Here is a 27441-nt window from a genome sequence, read left to right as displayed (position 1 = left end):
TTAAACTTCCTCCCGCCCAATCCCGTCCAATCTTAACCAATCTATCTAGGAATCTCCAAGCCATTGACCCTACTACCCTATCCTCCAATGTCTCAAACCTCTTCTCTACCACTACACCATCCAAATCTGTCAATGATGCCGTCTCTTCCTACAATACTATTCTATCCTCTGCCTTAGACACTCTTGCACCTCTCATGCCCCGTCCTATAAGACGTACCAAACCCCAGCTCTGGCTAACCCCTAAAATCCGCTACCTACGTTCCTGTACCCGTTCCGCCGAACGCCTCTGGCTGAAATCTCGTGCCCTTACTGACTTCTCACTCTTCAAATTCATGTTGACCTCCTTTCAATCTGCTCTCTTACTTGCCAAACAGGACTACTACATCCAGCTGACTAATTCTCTCGGCTCAAACCCTCGACTTCTTTTCGCCACACTAAACTCTCTCCTCAAGGTGCCTCCACCCCCAACTCTCCCCTCACTATCTCCCCAGACCCTAGCTGAGTTCTTCCACGACAAGGTTTAGAAAATAAACCTTGAATTCTCTACCATACCACCCCCACCTCTCCCTCCCCTTGTCCATTCCCCTATTTCTTCAACCCCTCCGTCCTTTTTTTCCTCTCCTGAGATCACTGATGAAGAAACATCACATCTTCTCTCCTTCTCAAAACGAACTACCTGTTCCTGGGATCCCATTCCTACCCACCTTCTTAACACCATCTCTCCTACTCTCACCCCTTTTATCTGTCATATCCTCAGTCTCTCTCTTTCCACCACTGCCACCGTTCCTGATGCCTTCAAACATGCTGTGGTCACACCACTCCTGAAAAAGCCTTCACTTGACCCTACCTGTCCTTCCAACTATCGACCCATCTCCCTCCTCCCCTTCCTTTCCAAGTTACTTGAACGCGCCATTCACCGCCGCTGCCTTGACTTTCTCTCATCTCATGCTGTTCTTGACCCACTCCAATCTGGCTTTCGCCCTCTTCATTCAACTGAAACTGCACTTTAAAAAGTTTCCAACGACCTATTCCTGGCCAGATCCAAAGGTCTCTATTCTATCCTCATTCTTCTCGATCTGTCTGCTGCTTTTGGCACTGTTGATCACAGCCTACTCCTTGATATTCTGTCTTCTTTTGGATTCCAGGGCTCTGTTCTTTCCTGGTTTTTCTCCTACCTCTCGCTTCGCACCTTTAGTGTACACTCTGGTGGATCCTCTTCCACTTCTGTCTCTCTACCAATCGGTGTACCTCAGGGTTCTGTTCTCGGTCCTCTCCTGTTTTCCATCTATACTTCTTCCCTTGGCTCTCTAATGTCATCCCATGGCTTTCAATACCATCTCTATGCTGATGACTCCCAAATCTATCTCTCTCTACCCCTGAAATCTCAACCAGCATCCAAACCAATGTCTCAGCCTGCCTATCTGATATCACTGCCTGGAGGTCTCAACGATATCTGAACATGGCCAAAACTGAGCTTCTCATCTTTCCCCCTAAACCCACCTCTCCTCTCCCCCCTTTCTCTATTTCGGTGGATGGCACTCTCATTCTGTCTGTCTCATCAGCTTGTAACCTTGGGTCATCTTTGACTCCTCTCTCTCCTTCTCTGCCCACATTCAGCAGATTGCCAAAACCTGTCGTTTCTTTCTCTATATCATCCACAAAATCCGTCCCTTCATCTCTGAGCACTCTACCAGAACCCTTATCCACACTCTTATCACCTCTTGTCTTGATTATTGTAACCTACTTCTCACCGGCCTCCCTCTTAGCCATCTCTCTCCTCTTCAATCAATCCAACACTCTGCTGCGCGACTCATTTTCCATCAGTTGCTATGCCCACATTAGCCCTCTCCTTAAGTCACTTCACTGGCTCCCTATCCGTTTCCGTATTCAATTCAAACCTATAAGTGCATTCACTCTGCCTTCCCCAGTGCCTCTCCACTCTTGTCTCCCCCTGTGTCCCCTCTCGAGTACTCTGTTCTGTAGATAAATCTCTCTTATCTGTCCCCTTCTCCTCTACTGCTAATTCAAGACTCCGTTCCTTTTATCTCACTGCACCTCACGCCTGGAATAGACTTCCTGAGTCTATACGTCTAGCCCCGTCTTTGGCCGTTTTGAAGTCCAAACTCAAAACCCACCTCTTTACCACTGCATTTGACTCCTAACTCACTTGCCCTGTCCTTTATCCTCACCTCTTTATTCCCTGTCCGTAATTGTTCTGTCCAAACTCAAAACCCACCTCTTCACCACTGCATTTCACTCCTAACTCACTTGCCTTGTCCTTTATTCTCACCTCTTTATTCCCTACCCTTAATTGTTCTGTCTGTTTACCTGTCTATCCTTTATCCTCACCTCTTTTCCCTACCCTTAATTGTTCTGTCTGTTTACCTGTATTATCTAGATTGTAAGCTCTTTGAGCAGGGACTGTCTTTTGTGTATGGTGTACAGCGCTGCGTATTCCTTGTAGCGCTATAGAAATGATAAGTAGTAGTACTTCCCTAGAAAAGTACTTTAAAAAGTGAGACTCGCACTTCTCCTGGGAGACAGATCAAGACCCACAGGACCTCTTGGTTGAGAAGTCCTATGACATCCCATCTGATCCTTCTCCGCTACCTGAGAAACATAGGTTTTCTCTAGAAAGTATATCTTTTTCTGGCTTTGTCCATGAAGTGGCTCAAGCCATACATTTCAAATTAGAGACAGAGAAAGAACCTCGTTCAGGTTCTAGATTGACTCTCCCCCTAAAGAAGAAATAGCTGTTCCACTTCATACAATTATGAAAAATACTCCGATCTAAAACGAGTCTCCCAGTTCCTCCAAAGACAATTTATACAATGTACAAGATGATAAATCCATTGAATTTGAGAAAACGGTTACCTCATCATTCACTAGTTGTGAAATCTGCTTTAAAATGCACTCGCAATGCAAGATCTCATGCTTTTGTTCCTTCAAGCAGAGAAGGTAGAACTCTAGACTCTTCTGTTAGAAAAACGTTTCAAGCTTCAATGCTAACCAATCATATATTAGATTTTCAACTTTATTCCACAATTTACTTGAAATCTCTAATACAGAGTATGTTCTCCTTTACAGGAGATAATTTGTTTGATGACATAGTTGAGGAAGTGGCTGGCCTAATTAAACATAGAGATCCTATAAAAGCTCTGTCTGGGCTACAGATTTCTACCTTTTCTAGAAGATTTACTGGAGGGTTTTGGCGCTCCAATTACTATGTCTAAGCATCGTTACACTCCTACTCTTCCTCCATGACAAAGGACTATGCCCCAATGTTCATGTCCAAGAGAGCGGGGTCAAAAATCTGACGACTCTTCAGTCTAAACAACAACCCAGTTTTTGGCTCCTTCCTAGAGAGCATTGCCACCATAAAGTTGTCTGTGCCAAGCAACCTACCGGTAGAAGGATGAATCGTCCTCTTTTAGAAAAGGTGCAGAGAAGGGCAACAAAGATGATACAGGGGATGGGACGACTTCTCTATGAGGAAAGGCTGAAGAGGCTGGGGCTCTTCAGCTTGGAGAAAAGGCGGCTGAGGGGAGATATGATAGAAGTCTATAAGATAATGAGTGGAATGGGACGGGTTGATGTGGAGCGTCTGTTTACGCTTTCCAAAAATACTAGGACAAGGGGGCATGCGATGAATCGGAGGAAAGTTTTCTTCACTCAACGCGTAGTTAGACTCTGGAATTCGTTGCCGGAAAAAGTGGTTAAGGCGGTTGACTTAGCGACTTTAAAAAAGGGTTGGATGGCTATCTGGTGGAAAAGGCCATAGAATGTTATTGAATGGACATGGGAATAATCCACTATTTCTGGGATGGGCGGGACAAATTGTTCTTTCGGCCGCTGTCAGAGACAGGGTGTGCTGGGCTTGATGGACCCTTGGTCTGTCCCGGCATGGCGATGCTTATGTACTTATGTACTTACGAGAGGTGGCCGCTCATATCCTCTGACCATTGGATGCTGCATACCATATGCTTTGCATTGGGGGAATAAAGACCTCCCACTTCAAGAGGGCAGCAACAAGAAGGAGGACACAATGCTTCCACAGTAAATCAAAAGAAAACAAAAAGGGGGAAGAATAATGTTCCTAGGTAATTGGACAAAAAGAAGTCCAAGCTTCTAAAAACTCTTTATTCTTCAACAGGTCACCAAATGTATGTACAATCTTGACCCGCCAAAGGCATAATCCTGACCCTACATGGGCCATGTTTGGCATAAAGCCTGCCTCAGGTGTTACCATGTATCAAATACAGACAAAATATGAACTTGCAAAATGCCAAGCTTTTAATCAATGTGTGCTAGAGCAGACTTTGATTCAACAAGTGACAAACAAAGTGTATCCTAGGCATCCACTTTGGTGTACTTTGACATTTGTTTTTAAAAGTCTGAGGAATGCTGTATGCCAAAAACACAGCCTGTGTAGGGTCAGGATTGTTTACGCCTTTGGCAGGTCAAGATTGTACACACATTTGGTGACCTGTTGAGAAAAAAAAGAGTTTTTAGAAGCTTGGACTGTTTTGGTTTTTTTTTTTTGGTCTGTTTACCTTGGAACATTATTCTTACACCCTTTTTGTTTTCTTTTATTACTTCAAGAGGAGCTCTAGGCCCTCCAGCAGAATTCAGTAGAACCATTTCTTCTGCTGGACAGGGGTCAGAGGTTCCACTCCAGATATTTTCTCATACCAAAAAAGATGGCGAGGGGGAAGGATGACCAATCCTTGTTCTATGAGACTTAAGTTTCTACTCAAAAATTTGGAATGGTTTCCCTGGAATCACTTCTTCCCATGATACAACTCAATGACTAGCTTTCCTTTCTATATCTCAAGGAGGCTTACACACATATCCATTCTCCTTGCACACAGAAAGTTTCTCTGTTTCCGCTGTGGAACTCTGCACTGTCATACAAGGTCTTACTATTCGGCTTAGCTTCAGCTCCGGCTCTTCGAATCTTCACGAAATGCCTGATAGTGGTAGCAGCAGCACTTCGCAGGTGGTGCATACCCATCTTCCCCTGTCTCGACAACTGGTTAATCAAGGTAGCATCCCAGGAGTCGGCACACATCTTTGTTCTATCGGCCATAATGCTCCTAGAACTCCTTGGGTTTGTGATCATTTGCTCCATATCAAATCTTCAGTCAGTCAATACCTTAGAGTTCATAGGGGCTCTCCTCGACACTACTCGGAGCCGATACTTCCTTCCTCATCCTAGAGCAAACCACATACTGCATTTCGCCACTCAGGTGTCCAAATCCACCCAAGTATCTGCTCATCAGACGCTTTGCCTACTCAGTCACATGGTTTCAACAATCGATGTAACAGCATTAGCATGACTCCATTTCCGAAACCTCAGTGGTCCCAAGTCACAGGATTACTATTGACCTGTATTTGAATCACTCCACAGCTACACTGCGCTCTACAGTGGTGGCTGGTATCTCAGAATCTCACCCAGGGTTTTCCGTTTCAGCCCCCTCCACATCACAAGGTCCACAGCATGGATGCCTTCAATGTCAGTTGTGGTGCTCACCTCGATGGGCTCCACACACAGGGTCCCTGTGGAAGAAATGATATTGTGTCAACCTCATGGAATTGCAAGCAGCCTGGAACACCCTCAGAATTTTCCAAGACAGTATTCTCAATCAGGTAAGATTCATTCAAACAGACAACCAGGAACAAACAAGGTGGAACAGGTTCTTACCACCTCTGTCACCAAGCAATCCAAATATGGACTCGGGCAACTTCTTGAAACATCTCTGTAAGAGCTGTTTACATAGCCGGCAGAGTGCTGTGGCAGACAAATTGAGCAGTCTCAGAAAGGGTCCCTCAGCATCTCTGTAGTTCGAGTATTCTAGCAGTGGGGGACCCCAGTCTTTCTCCTCAGAAAAACAAGCTCCCCCCCTTTGTTCCAGAATCTATACTCCTAGCCGAGTAGCTTCAGATGCCTTCCTGCTCCTTTGGGGAACAGATCTTCTATACGCCTTTCCCCTACTACCTCTCATTGGAAAAACTCTTCTCAAACTGGGTCGGGACTAAGGTGCCATGATTGTAATTGCTTCCTTCTGGCCACATCAAATCTGGTTCCCTCTTTTCCTAGTTATCGTCCAGAGAACCATTGAGTTTAGATTCTTTTCCAACCCTACTAACACAGAATGAGGAGTCCCTCCTCCATCTAGACCCTCACTCTCTAGCCCTGATGGCTTAGTTCCTGACAACATAGATTTACATTCTTTAAACCTTCCTAATGGAATTTCTAGGATACTCCTAGCTACTAGGAAACCTACACAGAAATGTTACTGTTTCAAGTGGAAGAGATTTTCCCTGTGGTGTACAACCACAGGAGCTCTCTGCCTTCCCTTATGGAGTGTCTCCTCCACCTTTTGAATTCTGGCCTCAAAATTAACTCAGAGTACACTTGAGTGCCATTAGTGCATTTCACTTCAAAGTTGATAATAAACCAGTGTCTGTTCATCCCCTGATAGTAAGATTTATGAAAGGTTTATTTTATACCAAATCCCCTATCAAGCCACCACCTGTAGTTTGGCTCCCAATGTCATCCTCACAGCTCTCATGAAACCTCTTTTTGAACCTCTTAGTTCCTGTTCTTTAAAGTTCCTCACATATAAGGTAGTGTTCTTAATAGATCTTACTTCTGCCAGAAGAGTAAGCGAACTTACAAGCCCTTGTGGCAGACCCATCTTACACCAGGTTCTGCCATGACAGAGTTGTACTCTGAACCCACCCAAATTCCTCCCTAAAGTGGTGTCTGAGTTCCACCTGTCTCCTTCCTGTCTCCTTCCTGTCTCCTTCTCAAAGCCACACTCTCATCCTGGAAAAGCAGCATTGCATGGCTTAGACTGCAAACGTACTCTAGCGTATTATCTTAAGCATACAAAACCTAATAGGAAGTCCTCCCAGTTTTTTGTATCCTTTGACCTTAACATTTAGGGGTACCCATCACCAAAAGTAATATATCTACTTGGCTGGCTGACCTAATCTCCTATATATTCAGACTGGGTTGACCCTTCATGGCCGGGTCACTGCTCACAGTGTAGGAGCCATGGCAGTTTCATTAACCATGTTGTGGCCATGCTCGAACATCTAATCACCTCTCCGCACCTCTAGCAGTTTCCCAGTGGGGTCAGACCAGGTGCGAGGCACATTAGGGCACTCCTCCAGTCCGGTCTGCTATCTGAGGTGCTGTGCTGGCAGGAGCCAGCCTCCCTTGGCACACGCATGCACCAAACAGTCTCTGTTGTAGTGATGGTGGCCAGAGATGATGTCATCAAGACAGAGCCATATAAGGCTCGCCCGGACTGATTCCCTTGCCTTCGTAACGGGTCACTTTGTCTTTGGTTACAGCCTCACCTTGTCTTTCATCAGTGCTGCCTGCATTCAGTCCTTCCCTGCCTCAGCTCCCGCCGAGTCTTCAGTTTCAGTTGGGCCTGGTGCCTATCTTTGTTTGTGCTGTGCTTAGCCTGGGTGACTTGCCTGCCGCGAGTCTGGGCCCGGTTAACCCTTGGATTGACTGGGTAGTGCCAACTTGACTGCAGCCTAAGGGCTCACCTTTTTTGGATTGTGACAGTCCATTTCTGCTCTGCCTCCATTGAAGAAATTTGCAAGGCAGCTATGTGGTCTTCTGTCCACACCTTCACTGCTCACTACTGTCTGGAGCAACGGTCTAGGCGGGATAGCCGGTTTGGGCAAGCAGTCCTACAGAATCTTTCTACTACTTAAATCAATTCTTCCCTCCAGCCCTTTTGTTCCACCAAGCTCACTATCTGCTAGTCAACAAAATTAATTTATCTTGTGAGCCTGGTAGCTAGTGATTCCCACATGTGAGAATATTATGCCTGCTTGTCCTCTGAAAAAGCTGTTACCTGTAGCAGATGTTCTCCAAGGACAGCAGGCATATATTCTTACATCCCTCCAGTCTCCATGTGGAGTTGTCTTCTTAGCTTTAGTACTGGTCCCACGTGCTGGTCCCACGTTTGAGCGTTAGGCGGGAAGGCACTGGTGCATGCGCAGTGGGGGCACTGCCTCAAAGTTTTTTAAAGTGACAGTGCACTTATGGCAGTGTCCGCACCGGGGTCCATGGATGACATCACTCACATGTTAGAACATTAGGCCTGCTTGTCCTCTGAGAAATACGGTATGTTTTAAAACCTTAGACCCTTATGCCGCATATATTTTTTTTCACTCCTTTACCTCGTATGCAATTTTCTCTCTCTCTCTTCACTTTCATTATCTCTCGACAATTACAAAAATCATGCTTTACACACATATGAGAATATATGCCTGCTGTCCTCTGAGAATACCTGCTACAGGTAAGTAACTTAGCTATACTTGACTATAAGTCGAGAAATTTGAGCACAAAATAAGACAAAAAAAAACCCCTACAAGATCATCTTATCTACGGGTAGCACTCATAGCGCTAAAACAATTATTGGTAATCTTCTCCCCCCACCCCCTCCCTTCTTTTGCCGGCTTCCTGCTTTTAATATACCTACAAAATTTTTTATTATGTTTTTTTGCCTCCAACGCAATCTTTTTTTCAAAGTCCCTCTTTGCCTTCCTTATCAACGCTTTGCATTTGACATCCACCTGGAGCTCTTAGAGGCTTTATCCTTCCATTTTTTCTATTGTTGATGCCAAAACTGATTATAGTTTTAAAGGAGAACCTATATCCATATGGAGTTTTATGAAATTGCCTATTATAGGTTGATCATCTTTAGTTTTGTCTAATACCTTGTTTAAACCCAGCTGTTACTTACTAACACAGTGTCCTATGGAAATGAATTCTATAGGTCAGTTGTTGTTTTTTATAAGAAGTTGTTCATTTTGTTTTATTTTAACCTGCCACCTAATAGTTTTATCAGGTGGCAACTAAAAAAAAAAAAAATTTTTTTTGGTTTTTAGGTGTTTCATTGTAGCAGTAGTGCCTGTTTGAAGAGGGTGTGTCCTGTTTGCATGCATATGTCAATGCATATATGTGGTGTGTCAGCCACGCATCCGAGCAGGAATCTGGGGTGAGGGTGGTGAATGGTAGACTGTCATGAAACAAGACAAATGGAAAGTGGCAGCTGCACTGAGGCTACCAGTGGGCCAATGACAGCACCAAGGAGTGACTGATACTTGTGGCCTGATGACCCTGACAAGAATAAGTTTGCTAAGTAGATATGGGCCATGAAGAACTGAGTGGCTGGGAGCAAGGCTGACCACCTTCAGAACATTGTGCACATGCAGGGATATGATTCAGTGCCCTCCCCACTTCTGCTCTCTGAAGTGAGCTGGGTAAGGTACTATGTGGCTGCTGTATAAGGAGCAGCTGGTCAAGAGAAGGGCAGTTCCAGCCCCTGATTGACAACTTTAGAGAAAAAGATCTGCCAGCATCACTGAATTTGAGGAGGGGGGGGGGGGGCATGGGAGAGATGCATGTTGGAAAATGACCCTCTCAACAATGGATATAGCATGTTTTTTTTATTAACTTGTTATTATGTAGAGTATCTCTTAGATGTGTATGTGTTTCTTTTGGGTTGCAGGACATAATATGTTTAGTACTAGGTATCTGTAATTTAGTTTTCTGGCGAGTTGTACCAGTGAAACATCACAATCTTATTTATATTCCTTTGATAAGCTAATTATATGGTCTTCTACCCTTTCTATTCAGTCTGTAAATATGAAATTCCTTTCATTGCTTCCTTGCCAATAGATTTTTCTGAAGTTGTCTGCACTGCAAATTGCCAAAAGAGTGGAAAATTCCTCTGTCATACAGTTGCCCTTATCAGCAGCAACCAGATGGAGTTCTGAGCAGAAACACTAGCAGTACTAAATTGTTTTCTTTTTCCTGAGATTAGAGAGGATTAAATAATTCTGCCAAAGATGGGTGGCATCAACTGCAGAGTTAGGTATGTTAATATTTTGATATATCACTTTGCAGTTCATGAAAATCTTAAAAACTCAACCTTTTACCAATTAATCACACGGAAACTGGTGGTTATTAAGGTAGAAAATCTTATTCTGCATATTCTTATCATAAACTTAAGTCAGAACCAAAGTGTGGTAGTTAAATGAAAGCAGATAAAGACCCACATGGTCATCCAGTCTACCCAACAAATTGGCCAGGGCTGCACCCACCTCTCCATGCAGGTTATTCTCCTTCATGATTAAACACACTGGTATCACAAACAGGGCAGTCAGCAAGTTGCCACCGTACTAACCACATATGGTTAGTTATATATGATATATAATGCAGTCTGGAACACAATACCACAACAGTATATCAATAGTCCGAAGAGCGGTTTGTTTGTTATGGTTATAGCATAGTTGCATTCATTATCCATCTGTTATTAAACCAATGATCCAACAATATTGCTAAGCATTTTATTTGTTAATTTCAACTTTATGATGTCTTCCCCAATGAGTTAAATAGCACTGACATTCATTGCATATGATACAGATATGATATAAAACATGTATACTTGATGCTGATCTATCTTTCCCATTTTTGGGACACAGACTATAGAAGTCTGCCTGACACTGGCCTTAATTCCCAGCTACTGGGGTTTGGTTCTGCTGTGTTTTGTACTGCATTTAATATATGGCTGAAAACAAGGCTCATGCTCACTACAAGATGGACGCCAAGACTCACAGCTTTTACAAAGTGCTATGTTGGTGAAAAAGCAAAGGTCACAGTCATCTGTATGAATGTATATGCAGACTCATGTGAACACTCTTGGTTCTGCTAATTTGGAGATGCATCTTTTTTGTAAAGCCACAACAATTCAGGCCAAAAAATGTGAAATATTCTGTTAAGAGTTCATCAACTTATCGATATAGTACCCACATTCTGAATCTGTTTGTTGTGCAATGACACTTACCATTTAGGAGCTGGATCTCAACAGGTGCCCCTTTCACAGAGGCTTCATCAGAGGATGGCATCCAGCTGAAATAGTTTTACTGCCTGCACATACTATCCATTTCCACATTAATTGTCATCCTAAGGAGGCTGTTTTTTTAATTAGCTACAGGTGTTTGAGAGAACACAGTAACACCAATCAGCAGTCCACAGTTAACATTAAATCACAAGAGGATTGTGAAAAATTACACGAGGACCTTACGAGACTGGGAGACTGGGCGTCTAAATGGCAGATGATGTTTAATGTGAGCAAGTGCAAACTGATGCATGTGGGAAAGAAGAACCCGAATTATAGCTACGTCATGCAAGGTTCCACATTAGGAGTCACCGACCAAGAAAGGGATCTAGGTGTCGTCATTGATGATACGTTGAAACCTTCTGCTCAGTGTGCTGCAGCAACTAAGAAAGCAAATAGAATGTTAGGTATTATTAGGAAAGGAATGGAAAACAAAAATGAGGACATTATAATGCCTTTTGTATCGGTCCATGATGCGACCGCATCTCGAATATTGTGCTCAATTCTGGTCGCCGCATCTCAAAAAAGATATAGTGGAATTAGAAAAAGTGCAGAGAAGGACGAAGAAAATGATAAAGGGGATGGGACGACTTCCCTATGAGGAAAGACTAAAGCGGCTAGGGCTCTTTAGCTTGGAGAAAAGGCGGCTGAGCGGAGATATGATTGAGGTCTATAAAATAATGATTGGAGTTGAATGGGTAGATGTAGGGGGCATGTGATGAAGCTACAAAGGAGTAAATTTAAAATGAATCTGAGAAAATCTTCACTCAACGTGTAATTAAACTCTGGAATTCGTTGCCAGAGAATGTGGTAAAGGCGGTTAGCTTAGCAGAGTTTTTAAAATGTTTGGACAGCTTCCTAAAGGAAAAGTCCATAGACCATTATTAAATTGGACTTGGGGAAAATCCTCTATTTCTGGGATAAGCAGTATAAAATGTTTTGTACTTTTTTTGGGAGTCTTGCCAGGTATTTGTAACTTGGATTGGCCACTGTTGGAGACAGGGTGCTGGGCTTGAGGGACCTTTGGTCTGTCCCAGTATGGCAGTACTTATGTACTTAGCTCCATCTGTGTTGTCATGTTGCCTCTGATGCTATCATTGTAATCCTCAGTGTGGTTCAAAAGCAAAATAAGCACTTAAGCACCTTATCTTCTCCTGCTGTGGGGCCAAATCTTATAGTATGAGCTATGAGATCTAGTGAATCTTATCATGAGACTTGGCCTTCTGGCAGTATGAGTTAAGGCCCTTAAGTGCTTTTCTTGCTGCTGGGCTGCATGAGGGCTTGAATAGAGAAATCTGAGGCAGTGCAACAGTGCTGCTGGAAATAAGTCCAGTGTTGTCATGCTGACCTCCCAGTATACCATCACCGCTGCAGTTGTAGCACTGCCCTACACTGATGGGCTCTGAGTGGCAGGTGGTCTCTCTCCAGTGGTTGGTCCTCAGTTCTTTTCCTGGCTTACTTGGTGATAGCTATACCATTTGATATAATGCAGATGAACCGTTGAATATCATGCCATATTGAGCCAGATTCAGTAAATGGTGCTCAAATATCGGTGCTGGAAAAAATCAGCACTCAGCGCTATTCTATAAAGGATGCTCTGGGCTGAGTGACCTTTATAGAATAGCTGGTAACTTTTTTTCCTGCACCCAACTTTGGGCACTAGAACTTAACACCTGCTGAAACTTGGCATAAATACTGGTATGCAAGTTGGGCATGCATCCCTAGTATTCTAGAACATTGCTCCCAAATTTTCCATGCCCTCTTTTGGGTTGCACACTGTGGGTTGCGTCCAGTGTAGTACGTAGGCAGATGCACGCACAAATCCTAATTAGTGCCAGTGAACATCAATAATTGATAACAGCTTCTTAACTAATTGTGTGCGCATCTCAGGATCACACCCATATTTGAGCAACCTTCATAGAATCTGGGGGATTGTGTTTGGAATGTTAGGCAACTGACTATTCAGTAACTAATTCTGATTGACTTAGAAGAAGGCAGAAGTTGCTTCAGATGGATTACAGATTCCATTTAAAGACCTTAACTCATTTGAATTTAGAGGCGCATTGCCTTTTTTTATTTCTGTAGGTGGAAAATCTGTAAGCAATTCTCCTAGGTTTTAAGCTCTCTTTGAAATCATTGGTGAAAGCATTTGCAAAAGCAGCCTTTCAGGTTCAAACTTGATGTCTTTGCCCAGCAGATTCCCCCCCCCCCCCCCCCCCCCATTCCTTTATATAGAGAACAGAGACAATGAAGAATGTACACTAGATTGCAACTACTTGGGGTGTGTGTATTGTGTGAACATTATGGCTTGTTTGGTTTTTTTTTTTTTTTTTTTTACTAAAGTTTAGCTTGAGTTACGTACAGCAAGGCCCATTTTATTCTTATGGGCCCTGCTGCAGATAACTCGAGCTAAGCTTCAGTAAAAGACCCCCTATATAACTACAACTATTTATAGCAATCCTTATATATAGTAGTTAGTGTATAACTTGTCTTTTATGATGGTTATTAGGGATCGGCAGTCATACAATATAATAAAACCATTTATATTCCACTAAGTTCTTAAACTCCATTGTGAATTACAATCAGAGGCTAGATAAATTAGGAATTACAGTAAAAATAAAGATAAAACATTAATATGAAACATTAAATCCAGTGTTCTGTAAAAGAAACATTTTCCATTCCTTTCAAAACTGCATATAGTGAGATTACAACCAAATTTGTAAAGGTAGAGCATTCCAACATAATACAGCTTGGTAAGAAAAGAGTTGATCAGTGTGTTTGATTTTATTCCTAACAGTGAGGGAAAAGGCAGTTATTGGGGCTCTTTAAATTGTGTAGTCCTGGATAAAGAATGGGAAAGTAATTGATTCAGATAGGGAGGAGCATGCCAGAAAGAATTCTATGAATCATTGTACAAAATTTAAAATGGATTAGATCTTGGACTGGGATCCAATGCAGTTCCCTCAATAATGGGGAAACACTGTCATACTTTTTGGCCCTCATTGATAGCCAAGCAGCGGTGATGTGAAGTCTTCAATCTTTTCTGAAGAGTTTGAAAAGTGCAAACATACAAAAGATTGCAATAATCCAAGAGTGGCAGGGGGAAAATACTTTTTAATACACTGAAGTTGTTGCAACTGATAAAAAGATTTTCTCATAAGGGCATTGGCTTGATGTTCCAATTTTAACTTTGAATCTAGGACTCTCAACACTTTAGGTTCTGAAAGTAATTTAAGTTTAGTCCCTTGAATAGCTAAACAATGAAGAAGGAGGTGGAGGATCCAGCCAAAGCTTAGTTTTATCTTTATTCAATTTTAATCTATAAGACGTTGCCCAGCATCCTATTTGAGTAACATATTTGTCTACGGTGTTCAATACATGTGGATAATAGCAAGAAAGAGTACTTACTATGTGAACATAACATGCAGTCTTTAAAAAAAAGTGTGCACTCTTAATGACATTCATGTCCAACTAAACAAACAAAAAAAAATTCTGGGTGCCCATCCCCAATGGTTACCAGCTGTCCAGTTTATCAATGAGTACTGGTCTCATTTTAACCTAAGAGTTTTTTTTTTCTCTGGTTTGTTTACAGAACAAATTTAGAACTTGAGATGATTCATCGTGGAGATACTTTATGTTCTGGAGGAGCCAGTGCTGCTGGAAAAAGATCTTGTTTAAGTAAGTTAAGGGCTTCTTTTACAAAGCCGTTCTAGCGATTCTCATGTGGCAAATGAGAGGAAACCCATAGGAACTGAATGGGCTTCCTTTCATTTGCAGTGCCGGAAATCGCTAGTACAATTTAGTAAAAGAGGCCCTAAGTGACGTGTTTGATGTTTTGGAATAATCAATTGAAGATTGAGTGGAAACCTAAAAGGAACGGGAAAAAACTGCCAAGTCATAGATTTATTGAGTCCAGTATTTTGTACCCACTTTGATTTTTTTTTCCACATTAAGAAATGTACATATATTCTAATGTATTATTTTCTGGGAACAAATTTTTGTATTCTGTATTTTTTAAAATCAAAAAATGTTCATCTAGCACCAAAAACAGAAAAGGGGTTGGGGGGTGGAAGCCCTGTTTTTGGATCTTTTGTTGGTACGTACATATTAAATTTCAGGTGCATCAAGTTTTATTCTAACAGTTGTAATTTTTTTTTATTTTACATAATGCATATTGGCAGGAACCCTCAAAACTATTGTTATAATGGTTTTATTGTAAATAACTTGTAAGAAATGTACTCGGAAGCTAAGCTTGATTTGTGTGAAGATTTAGGAGTCTTTTTTGCACTTAACACACTTTAACAGCAAAGATTAGCATGTGTTAAGTTCAAAGGCTGCACGCTAATTGTTGGGGGTGTACCCACCACATCCTGTATAATTACTACACTGAAAAGCTCATTACCGTGAGTTAGCACTGTTTGCAATTAGCATGAACACTTACCCCTGGATTCTATAAGGATCGTCCAAATATCCTTGTCCAAATTTGGATGTGATCCAGAGATGTGCACGCAACCTAATTGATTAGCGAGCCAATTAACATCAATAATTGTACACTAATGGCAGTAGGGGTGTGCGTGCCCATCTGGCTGCATGCAATTCTATAAGCCTGGGCATCCAAATTCCACAACGCACAACCCAAAAGGGGGGCATGGCCTTGGGAGGAGCATGGTTGGGTCAGGGGCATTCTCAAAAGATCCATACCCTATTTACATGCCAGGATTTACACCAAGTTTCAGCTGGTGTAAGTCTTTGCTCCCAACGTTAGGCACAAGAACCTCCACTAGGTGCTGTTCTATAAAAGGTGCTCATCCTGGAGTGGCCTTTATAGAATAGTGCTGAGCGCTGATTTTTCCTGGTGCCTATTTTTCAGCCCTGTTTACTGAATCCGGTCCTTAGTGCCTCCTGTTGAGGAGGTTCTAAGTGATCCCATTCTAACAGCATAATTGGCAGCACGTGATAATATTTTCCATGCCATCTATAATATACTAGCCATACCCATCCTCCACTCATACTCCACCTAGTTACCAATCCCTAACTCAAAAAAAACTTTACATGTGAATTAGGTCATCCTGACCACTAAACCACTGACAGTTGGCACTCTTATGTGGTGGTAGTTTTAAATTATGAATGACTTGATTTACAGGTTTTCCTGACTCTGACTCTCTATAATGTTGCTTAATATGCATGGAATCATAGGAAAGTAGGGATGGGTAGGGAGGCCTATAAATCCAAATGGAAGCCAGATTCTACAAAAAGAAGGTAACTGATTCAAAACATCAGTACTATAGCAGCCTAATAGGTCAAGATGATCTTGACAACAAAAAACCTTTCTCCTTAGTTAAAAAATACTAGCTTCCACTAATGATAATGAACATTCACAGAAAACATGTCCCACTGCCCAAGATCTAGCTGATCATTTTGCCAATAAGACCCTCCATATTAGGTCTGAACTATCTAAAGATACCCCAACGGAGGAAAATAGTCCAACCTCAATCTTCGGAGTTCCTACAGTCCAAGGACTCAAAACTGACCAAAACTGAAAATCTTTTCAACTACTAACAGTTGAGGATGTAAGATCACTGTTGTTGAAATGCTCCCAAGCCAACTGCTCCCTGGATCAATGCTAAAAAAACCTACTCAAATCCATCCCTATGGAAGCCGTAAACTGGTTACTCAATCTCAATGAGCTGTTAAAAACTGGCTCTCTTCCTCCTGATATGGACAAAATTGTTCTCACTCCTCTTTTGAAGGGATCTGGGCTAGATGTAACATCGCAATCACAATCCTGAAGGGTTGTGTAAGGTGAGTACAAACAATGGAAGAACGGGAAAAACCCTCAGAAACCAAGGTATTTACCAAGGTCTGACCAACAGAACATTGATATCCATATAAGATTTTTTTGTCCGTGGTCTGATCTCTTTCATAGGGTTTTCATTCCCATTTCCTTGCATTCAAAAACCATGCCCATAATAGAGCCTTGTATTTTGAAAAAAACATTTCTGAGTCTGCAAACTTTAAATCAGCCAAAACTAAAACATGAATAAGCTTATAGTGTAGATGGCTTAATAACCCCACTTCAACTGCTCATTTTTTTCTTTCAGTGGGGCCCAAAACAATTCACCCTCTTCAGGGCTTCATCAGGAACCACCAGTTTAATCATAATAGGGGTATTGATTTCCTGCTCATGAAGCTTCACTTAGAAAATGGCGTCAATTGATTAATCTGGTGGTTCCTGATGAAGCCCTGAAGTGGGTGAAACGTTTTGGGCCCCGTTGAAGAGAAAAATGTGCAGTTGAAGTGGGGTTACTAAGCCATCCATACTATAAGCTAAGTTAATTTATGCTTTAGTTTTGGCTGGTTTAAAGTTTGTATACTCAGAAATGTTTTTTCAAAACAAAAGGTTCTATTATGGGCATGGTTTTTGAATGCAAGGAAATGGGAATGAAAACCCTATGAAAGAGACTAGACCACGGACAAAAATCTTTTATATAGATATTAATGTTCTGTTGGTCAGACCTTGGTAAACACCTTGGTTTCTGAGGGTTTTCCCGTTCTTCCATTATTAGTCACCCACCTTACATAGTAACATAGTAGATGACGGCAGAAAAAGACCTGCATGGTCCATCCAGTCTGCCCAAGACAAACTCATATGTGTATACCTTACCTTGAATTGAATTTGTACCTGTCCTTTTCAGGGCACAGACCATATAGTCTGCCCAGCAGTATTTCCCGCCTCCCAACCACCAGTCCCGCCTCCCAGCACCGGCTCTGGTACAGACCGTATAAGTCTGCCCTCCCCTATCCTCGCTTCCCAACCACCACCTCCTCTTTCCCCCACCTGCTCCGCCACCCAATTTCAGCTAAGCTTCTGAGGATCCATTCCTTCTGCACAGGATTCCTCTATGCAAATCCCACGCATGTTTGAACTCCGTTACTGTTTTCATCTCCACCACCTCCCGCGGGAGGGCATTCCAAGCGTTCACCACCCTCTCTGTGAAAAAATACTTCCTGACATCTTTCCTGAGTCTGCCCCCCTTCAATCTCATTTCATGTCCTCTCGTTCTAAACCGCCTTCCCATCTCCGGAAAAAGATTCGTTTGCGGATTAATACCATTCAAATATTTGAACGTCTGTATCATATCACCCTGTTCCTCCTTTCCTCCAGGGTGTACATGTTCAGGTCAGCAAGCCTCTCTTCATACGTCTTGGAACGTAAATCCCATACCATCCTCGTAGCTTTTCTTTGCACCGCTTCCATTTTTTAACATCCTTCGCAAGATACGGCCTCCAAACTGAACACAATACTCCAGGTGGGGCCTCACCAACGTCTTATACAGGGGCATTAAAACCTCCTTTCTTCTGCTGGTCACCTCCTCTCTCTATACAGCCTAGCAACCTTCTAGCTACGGCCACCGCCTTGTCGCACTGTTTCGTCGCCTTCAGGTCCTCAGATACTATCACCCCAAGATCCCTCCCCCCCGTCCGTGCCTATCAGACTCTCCCCGCCTAACACATACGTCTCCCTTGGATTTCTACTCCCTAAGTGCATCACTTTGCATTTCTTCGCATTGAATTTTAATTGCCAAACGTTAGACCATTCTTCTAGCTTCTTCAGATCTTTTTTCATGTTTTCCACTCCCTCCGGGGTGTCCACTCTGTTGGAAATCTTGGTGTCATCCGCAAAAAGGCAAACTTTACCTTGTAACCCTTCGGCTATGTCACTCACAAGTATATTGAACAGAACCGGCCCCAGCACCGATCCCTGAGGCACTCCACTACTCACCTTTCCTTCCTCCGAGCGAACTCCATTCACCACCACCCTCTGGCGTCTGTCCGTCAACCAGTTCCTAATCCAGTTCACCACTTCGGGTCCTATCTTCAGGCCGTCTAGTTTATTTAAGAGCCTCCTGTGGGGAACCGTGTCAAAAGCCTTGCTGAAATCTAAGTAGATGACGTCCATAGCATGTCCTTGATTTAATTCTCCTGTCACCCAGTCAAAGAATTCAATGAGATTCGTTTGGCACGATTTCCCTTTGGTGAAACCATGTTGTCTCGGATCTTGCAACTTATTGGCTTCCAGGAAATTCACTATCCTTTCCTTCAGCATGGCTTCCATTACTTTTCCAATAACCGAAGTGAGGCTTACCGGCCTGTAGTTTCCACCTTCTTCCCTATCCCCACTTTTGTGAAGAGGGACCACCTCCGCCGTTCTCCAATCCCTCGGAACCTCTCCCGTCTCCAAGGATTTATTAAACAAGTCTTTAAGAGGACCCGCCAGAACCTCTCTGAGCTCTCTCAGTATTCTGGGGTGGATCCCGTCCGGCCCCATGGCTTTGTCCACCTTTAGCTTTCCAAGTTGTTGATACACACTCTCTTCCGTGAACGGCGCTCTATCCACCTCATTCTCAGGTGTACTTTTGCCAGTCCCTCTCGGTCCTTCCCCAGGGTTTTCTTCAGTGAAAACAGAACAAAAGTATCTATTTAGCAAATTGGCTTACACAACTCTTTAGGATTGTGATTGGCTGTTAATCAGTTTGTGCAGTATTATATACCTAAGTTGCCCAGTCCATCTTGTTAACATCTAACGTGTAGGCATGTTAGCAACACAGCACCTTTTTTTTTTTACATTATAGATTAATATTTCTTCTTTGAAAAATTCAGTTCTGGCATAGCTATTATGAATAGTTGTAATTTATGTCTCGGGGACTTAGCTTACCTTAACAGGTTAGTAACTTAAAGATCCTTTTTGGATTTTCTGCAAGATGGTGGATTGAAGCCTCCTAGAAATGACATTGATTTAATGGGTACTTTCCTTTTCGAAAGTGTTTCTGTTGCCATATAAAGCAGCACGTCTGAAGCAATTAAAACCTATAAACTCTAGCTCCCTCTGTCCAGCCTAAGTTCTCATGCAGTGGTGCTAATGAGGTGTCTGTCTTTTGAGCACAGCATTCCACATGAGCCTTGTAACAATTATAAAGTTTTGTCGATTAGATATTGCAGAAAATAGAATGTGGTGTCCCAGGTGAGCTGCCATAACAGCAAGCATTAGGGAAAATGGGAAGAACAAATAAGTCAAAATGCTGTTTCAATAGATTGCACCATGAGGACAGCTATTCATGGGAAATGGAAATTAGGCATGATTGATGTACCTGTCTATGTATCTGAGCCATTGTGACAAATACTAACAGATAGAGTGAGGCCTTATATTTGTCCTTTAAACTTTTATAAGTCTCATTTTCATTGAGAACACCATTGTGTGTGTGTGTGTATGTGTGATATATACCAAGTACTTACATAGCACCTTTGAAAATAACTTTGAATATAAATAACTTGTATACTATGTGGTATTGCACCCAAAATAATAGCATACTTTAAGGATGGTTAAGAAATGTGCCAAGATAATTTGTCTTTGATAATGTGGTATAAATTCTGCCCACTGGCTCCTGATGTGCAGGTGGGCCCAAGGAAGAAGGGGTCCACTTTTTGTTGCCCCTGGATCTTCTGAAGTGGGTTCATCCCATCATTCTGGGGGCCTTTTCTGAAACTGTTGCTTGGGAGCCCCTAATTTGAACTTATGCCACTTCTTGGTTCTGTTTTATAAAGATCTCATTTGCTTTTCTGTTGTGGTATTGACCAATCGGTAGCAGAGAAAGTTTGATGGCACAAATTCACCATACTGAATTATAAATAGAAAAGAGCACTAGTTAACCAGAATAAGAGTATAAATAAAATAAGTTTTTTCATAAATGCTACATCTTATAATTTTACCTCCTGCCTGTCACAAAGTGAAATTACCCCTAACAAAGGTTTTGTGTAGATAACAGAATAGATTGGTATACATGATTGAGGTTGCCATACGAGTACCAGTTCGGATGTGCACTCCCAGATGGGCCCCAGAATTTTTCTGGTCATGTGATTGCTTCCACCTGTGTGCCAGTTGCTCTTCTCTTTGTCTGTTGTAAAGCTATAAATAGTTTCAACTATAAGTAGAAGAAGGAAAGGATAGTGTGACTCATGGCAAAAAAATCTTTCAACGGGATACCCCACTCTCGAAAGGTCTTCCAGGCAATGCCTATGTTCAAAGACCACTTGTGCAGTTGCATGACCTGATTCAGTCTGTCCACCAAACAGTTGTTTTTCTCAACCAAGTGTCTTTAAGTACCATCCGCAGGAGGTGGCCCATCTCCACATTCTGACAGCTTCCTGACACAGGAACTATGAACCTGTGCTGGAGAAGGTAGTGACGGCAGCTGGCCTTGCTGAGTTTAAAGGGGGTCTGGACAGATTCCTGAAGGAAAAGTCCATTGATCATTATTAAATTTTGAGTTTTTGCCGAGTTCTTGGGGCCTGGATCGGCCGCTGTCGGAGATGGAGTGCTGGGCTTGATTGACCTTTGGTCTTTTCCCAGCGTGGCAGTGCTTATGTACTTCCCTACTTGTTGACAAAGTACATTGAAACCTGTTTGGTTAAGGACAATTTGGTTCACCAGTCAATCTTTGAAAGCATTTAGAACATTCCAAATAGCTCTTAACTGTAGGAGATTTATTTGCCAATACCTTTCCTCAGCAGACCACCAATCCTGGGTGTGGAGCCCATCTGCATAGGCCCCCCACCTCAGGTTCAATGCATCTGTTGTAACTGTCTTATTGGGGGGTTGAGGAATTTGGAATGACAGTCCCTTGTTCAGTTGCTGTGAATTTGCCACCAAGACAGAAAATCATTCAGAGGAGTTGTGACAGTGATTGCAATCTGAAGATTCCCCATGACCTGAGTCCGTTGGCAAGACTGGGTCCATTGAGCCAAGTTGGAGCATAGACAAACAAGAGAGGCTAAGATCTGCAACAGCCAAGGCAGAAAACCATTCCATTTGATGGTGGAGGCATATGGCCTAGCGGTCTCAACAGTCTTGTGCTGATACCTGCCAACTCTGTACATTTCCTGTGCCACTGAGGTGAGTGCTTCTATCCTCTGTGATGAGAGGAAAGGACTCGCTTGAGTCATGCCTAGCAGGGCTCTGAATTCCAATTGTTTAGATGGTTTAAGGTGGGAATTAGAGTAGTTTATAATGAACTCTAGTGGCTCCAGAATTCAAGTGGTTCTGTGCCTTCCTCTGATGTGTTCTTGGCCCCTCATAGCAAAATATTTACTGAAACTTGCTCATAATCAGGTAACCATGATTCTCATTCAGCCATCCTGGCCACAACAGATCTGGTTCCTGGAGCTCCAAAGGTCCATGGAAATTGTTCTGGTTTCTGACTCATCACTCAGGATGAGGGGGTTCCTCTTATATCCAACCTCCAGTCCCTAGATGCTCACGTGAAGAACACAACGAAAAAGATGTTCCACTCCATGTGGAAACTCAAAAGAGTAAAACCTTTCTTCCCAGGATACATATTCCGTACCCTAATACAGTCAATGGTAATAAGTCATTTGGACTACTGCAACGCACTGTACCCTGGCTGCAAAGAACAGACTATCAAAAAACTCCAAACAGCCCAGAATACCGCCGCCAGACTCATATTTGGAAAAACCAAATACGAAAGTGCAAAACTCCTAAGAGAGAAACTTCACTGGCTCCCACTCAAGGAACGCATTGCGTTCAAGATCTGCACGATTGTACACAAAATCATTCACGCAGACGCCCCAATCTAAATGCTAAACCTCATGGGCTTGCCTCCCAGGAACGCCATAAGATCATCCCGCAAATTTCTCAATCTGCACTTCCCCAGCTGTAAAGGACTAAAATACAAGCTGATACGCGCCACCACCTTCTCTTACATGAGCACGCAGCTGTGGAATGCATTACCTACAGCCCTGAAAGCTATTGACGAAATAACCAACTTCCACAAATCTTTGAAGACACATCTCTTCAACAAGGCCTACAAAGAGAACCCATAGCCTCACAAAACTACCTCACCAATCCTTCCAATTATTAAAGTCCACCTTCCATACTATCCTGCCTAACACCTTCCTTCTCTCTTCCCTTACTTAATCTCTATACAATACTAAGTGTATCTGATATCATGGAATGACTATGTCATAACAAACTCTGTAAGCCACATTGAGCCTGCAAATAGGTGGCAAAATGTGGGATACAAATGCAACAAATAAATAAATAGCTGTCATGGCTTGGATGTGGAGAGGTTAGAAATGCACTCTTTGTACTAACCAGAGGGTGTCACTCAGATTCTGCTTGCTTCCAGGAAGGATTCCACTAGAAGATTTGCTGTCTAGTGTGAAGACAAGGCCCTAGATCAGTGATTTTTTTCATCTCATGGAGTCAAGGCACATTTACAAGGTGCAAAAATTGTCAAGGCACACCGCTGGAATCTAACCGTTACCCACCTGTCCCCACTAAGATCCATTCCATTCCAGAAGTAATCTCCTCCATCCAGTGGCGTTCCTAGGGGGGCGGACACCCGGGGCAGTGCCCCGCCCCCCCCACGGGTGCAGCGCCCCCCCCCCCCCGATGCAGTGTGGACCCCCCCCCGTGAAAGAGCCCCCCCGGGTGCATGCCGCTGGGGGGGGGGGGGGGTGCCGCAGCGCACGCCTGCTACGAGTTTACTAACTTTGCTCGTTCGCTGCAGCTCCCTCTGCCCCGGAACAGGAAGTAACCTGTTCCGGGGCAAAGGGAGCTGCAGCGAACGAGAGAAGTTAGCGAACTGTCGCAGCAGGTGCGCGCCGCGGCACCCCCCAGCGGTGTGCACCCAGGGCGGACCGCCCCCACCCCCCTTGGTACGCCACTGCCTCCATCCCCCCCCCCCCCCCCCCCCCATACCTGTAGCCTTCAGAAGAAGTTATTTCATTTAAATATGCTACTGAAATATATTAGAACCAATATACCTGCTGCTGGAAAACTGGAACAAGATGGACTGTTACAGATTCCTGCATAGACATCACATACCAGCAGAATTCTTCACCTTAGTTGCAGATGCAGAACATGACTCTCACCTGATACAAAATAGACAACTGCAAAAAAATGCAGACAAAAACTGAAAGCAGAGATACCAGACTCTGCCTGTCATGCAACACTAGAGAAATAGAAAGAAATGTATGTCCTCCTGTATAGTGCAAATAAAGCTGACAGATGTAAATTCTCAATATCAATATAATTCAATCGCTAAGCTGAAAATAAAATAATTTTTCCTGCCTTTGTAGTCTGGTGATTTTATTATTCCAGTCATCTTGTTCAATCTTTGGCTCTGCTTTCCTCTGTCTGTGCTCTGTTTCCAGGGCTTTTTTCCACTTGTAATTTATTTTCTAACCTCCTGCCCTGTCTGTCTGGTTCTGATCTTTCATGTTCAGCTTTCTTCAATTTCTCTGCCGCCTCCTCAAATCTCTCTTGTTTTCCCTCTCTCTTCCCTTGATGTGCAGCCTGTCTTCCCTTTTTTCTTCCCTTCTACATATGTGCTGCCTGTATCTCCTCTTCCCTTCCACACATGTGGAACCTGTCTCCCCTTTCCCTTCCCTCCCACACATTTGCAGCGGGTGTCCCCTCTCCCCTTCCCTCCCACACATGTGCAGCGGGTCTTCCCTCTCCCCTTCCCTCCCACACATGTGCAGTGGGTCATCCCTCTCCCCTTCCCTCCCACACATGTGTAGTGGGTCTTCCCTCTCCACTCCAGTCCTTTCAAACTTTACATTGCCGGCAGCTTTTAGAACAGACCTTCCTCTGGCCATCCCAAAGCTTTCCCTCTGCCATGTCCCTTCTGCGTGGCAAAAGGAAGTCACATCAGATGAAGGACCCCGGGATTGGCCAGAGGAAGGGCCCGTTCTAATAACTGTTATAAACTCAAAATTTGAAGATCGTGACTGAGAGGAGAGAGACCCAAGGGGTAGGAGAAAGATCATAGGCATTGCACGATTTGCTTGGTTATCTGGAGGGGATTCCCGGACTTCCTGTGGCATTGTTATGGAGCTTCCGCAGCACAACGGTTGAAAAACGATGCCCCTTGTTCCTTTTTCTTGCCTTACATAAAAACTTCTTGAATACCTTCTATACCTGTCAGTCTGGTCTCAAGATCCTTTTTCTTGCCTTACATAAAAACTGCTTCAATACCTTCTATACCTCTCAGTCTGGTCCAAGACCAACTTTGTAAGGGTTTACTTCAGTGCAATTGGCACTTATTGTGTAGAGCAGGATTGGGCAACCTTGGTCCTTGAGGATCAAAATCCAACTGGATTTTCAGGATTTCCCCAATGATTTCCCCAATGAATATGCATGAGATCTATTTACATGCACTGCATCCATTGTATGCAAATAGATCTCATGTATATTGTCTGAGCCAGACACAGGATTCTACTTTATTCTCTGAGTTTATGAAGATACTCTTAGAAACACTCTCCCAGGTAGACAGGAAATTGGTGTCTTTATTTACAGTCAGTGTTTATGACTTCAGACCTATATGATATAAACATTTAAGAGTAGACAAGTTCCAAGGTTAGTGTCGGGATGGACTGGCTCTCCTCTAGAGCTCAGTGCAGAAAGAAAAACTGTAGCAGGGTACATCTCCCAGCTGCTCTGCCTATTTTGAAGTCCAGAATCAGAAGTAAAAAGCAAAAATGTCCCTGCCTGAAACACTTCATGTCTGTCTTCATTTACATTCATTTTAAATTTCTAGCAAGTAGAACTCTTGAGCAACAAACAAAAACTTTTCATCTGGGGTTACAACAGCGTACATGTACAGACTTGCCCAGCTCTTGGGGCATTTATACACAGTTCAACAAAAAGGAAAGGTGGTGGAGCTTAACTCATACCTTAACTCACACAGAAACCCCCACTTCAACAAATAAGCAGTGTAGAAATAATACATCTGATTATATTCTTTCTCTTTTAAAAACCAGAAGTTATTTAACAATACATATACTTAAGTCTCTAATTCAAATCCCACTGATTAAAGTAATCCCAGTTTTCATAGGCTTCACTCCTTTTAAAGTAATAATTGAGGAAATATTTCTGAGGAAAACTTTAGGAGTCATACCCGGAACTCTGGGAAAAACAATAATCTCGATATTAATCATCTATAATAATATTCATTTTGTTATTCAAAGTTTCTGGTCTATTATCATTTTCAGAATCATAACCACTTCTTGCTCGTGTAGAATCATTTGTTATATCAATTTTTTACTCTCAAAGGGTTCAGTTAAATTGTCCATGTAACTCTCTAATAAAATTATATCTGAAACAAAATTATTTACTGCCACCCTTAGGTCCCGGAGCGCCTTCCAGATGGTATTCAATGTAACCTCCACGGGAGCCAAAAACTCCAAGTTGATTTCTCTTAGGTGTTTAGGAGTGGTTCTGCCGATTTGGGTTCTGCTGTAAACGTCCTTCGTTTCAGCATATGCCTCTAACTCACTCCTCCACTCCTTTTGGACATGGTGGTTGAATAATTTGGGAGCGAAGGAGTTGTTTTTTTCCAGGTCCAAGAGCGTCAATGCTCCTTCGCCAGCGCTAATCAAAGGACTCGCCAACCCTTTCATCTGTGGGCAGTTCGTCACGCAGCGGTCCCGCACTTGCTGCTCAGGAGACAAAACGCTGGCTATCGGCGGCTGACCGCCGGTTGTCCCCTTCCTCTCAGTTAAGGTAACTGCAATTGCAGAGAGGAAATTTACGTAAAGAATACGAAACTTCAGAGGGCAGCTGGACCATTGGGCATACGAACTTCAGGTCGTCATCTTACCACTCTCCCAGTTTGGGACACTTTGTCTGGTTTCTCCTCAGAGGCCTGTCTGATATGGGCAACCCTTCAGCATAGCCCTCTGAGTCATTGAAACACAGAAGCCCCTCCACCACTACAAGGTGGTGTCCCTTCGGATGTATTATTTCTAACTAATATTGGATAATAAGTATGTTTTTAATGAAATGATTTGACTATACACCGTTTTGGCCTTGAAGAAGCCAACCAGATGATCAATGTGGAATAATGAATTAGGCGAGTAATATCTGGGGATAATCAGGTTAATACCACTTTTTTTTTCTGTTTACTGTTTAATTGATCTCCTTGTCTTGTTTCACTCTCCCTATTTAGTGGTCTAAGGAAGAGAATAGAATTACCTGACTGAAATAATTCCTATATATTACTTTCTCTGTATTTCCGGCAAGTTGTTTTATCGCTTGTAAAAATTTAAATGGTTATAAATAAAAAATTAAAACAAATAAGCAGTGTAAATTAAAATATATATATATATTTAAAAAACCTCAAAACCTTTGAAAAAAGCCTCAGAACCCTGTGTGGAGCAAACACTTGAGCTCCCAGACTAGAAAGGGAGGTTATCTCATCGGCTGAAAAAACCTCCAAAGGTAGACAACAAAACGCAAATCTTTAATGATATGTGTTCAAACTTCAGTATTAGTTCAAATTTCAACCATCAAATTTATAAAGATTGCAGTATTAAATTGTGAACTTATCTTTGTCCCACTGATGGTGTCCAGTGTTTCGCTAAGTGCTGCATCAGGGAAAGAGGTCCAAAATTAATGTCTTGTATACACACTGCCTCACAT

At 42.8% G+C, this 27441-nt stretch overlaps 1 protein-coding gene across 1 annotated transcript in view; it reads left to right on the top strand.

The window, feature by feature from the left end:
* UBR3 (ubiquitin protein ligase E3 component n-recognin 3) overlaps positions 1-27441 on the top strand; it is a 686242-nt gene that overhangs the window by 499733 nt on the left and 159068 nt on the right. Inside the window, 1 exon segment of the mRNA XM_030210854.1 lies at positions 14530-14615. Within this exon segment, the coding sequence (XP_030066714.1) occupies positions 14530-14615 (86 nt within the window).

This window comes from Microcaecilia unicolor, chromosome 7 (assembly GCF_901765095.1).
Source record: "Microcaecilia unicolor chromosome 7, aMicUni1.1, whole genome shotgun sequence".
In the NCBI taxonomy this organism is placed as follows: domain Eukaryota; kingdom Metazoa; phylum Chordata; class Amphibia; order Gymnophiona; family Siphonopidae; genus Microcaecilia; species Microcaecilia unicolor.
The sequence above is the reverse complement of the archived record's forward strand: the minus strand, read 5'-3'. Positions and strand labels throughout refer to the sequence as shown.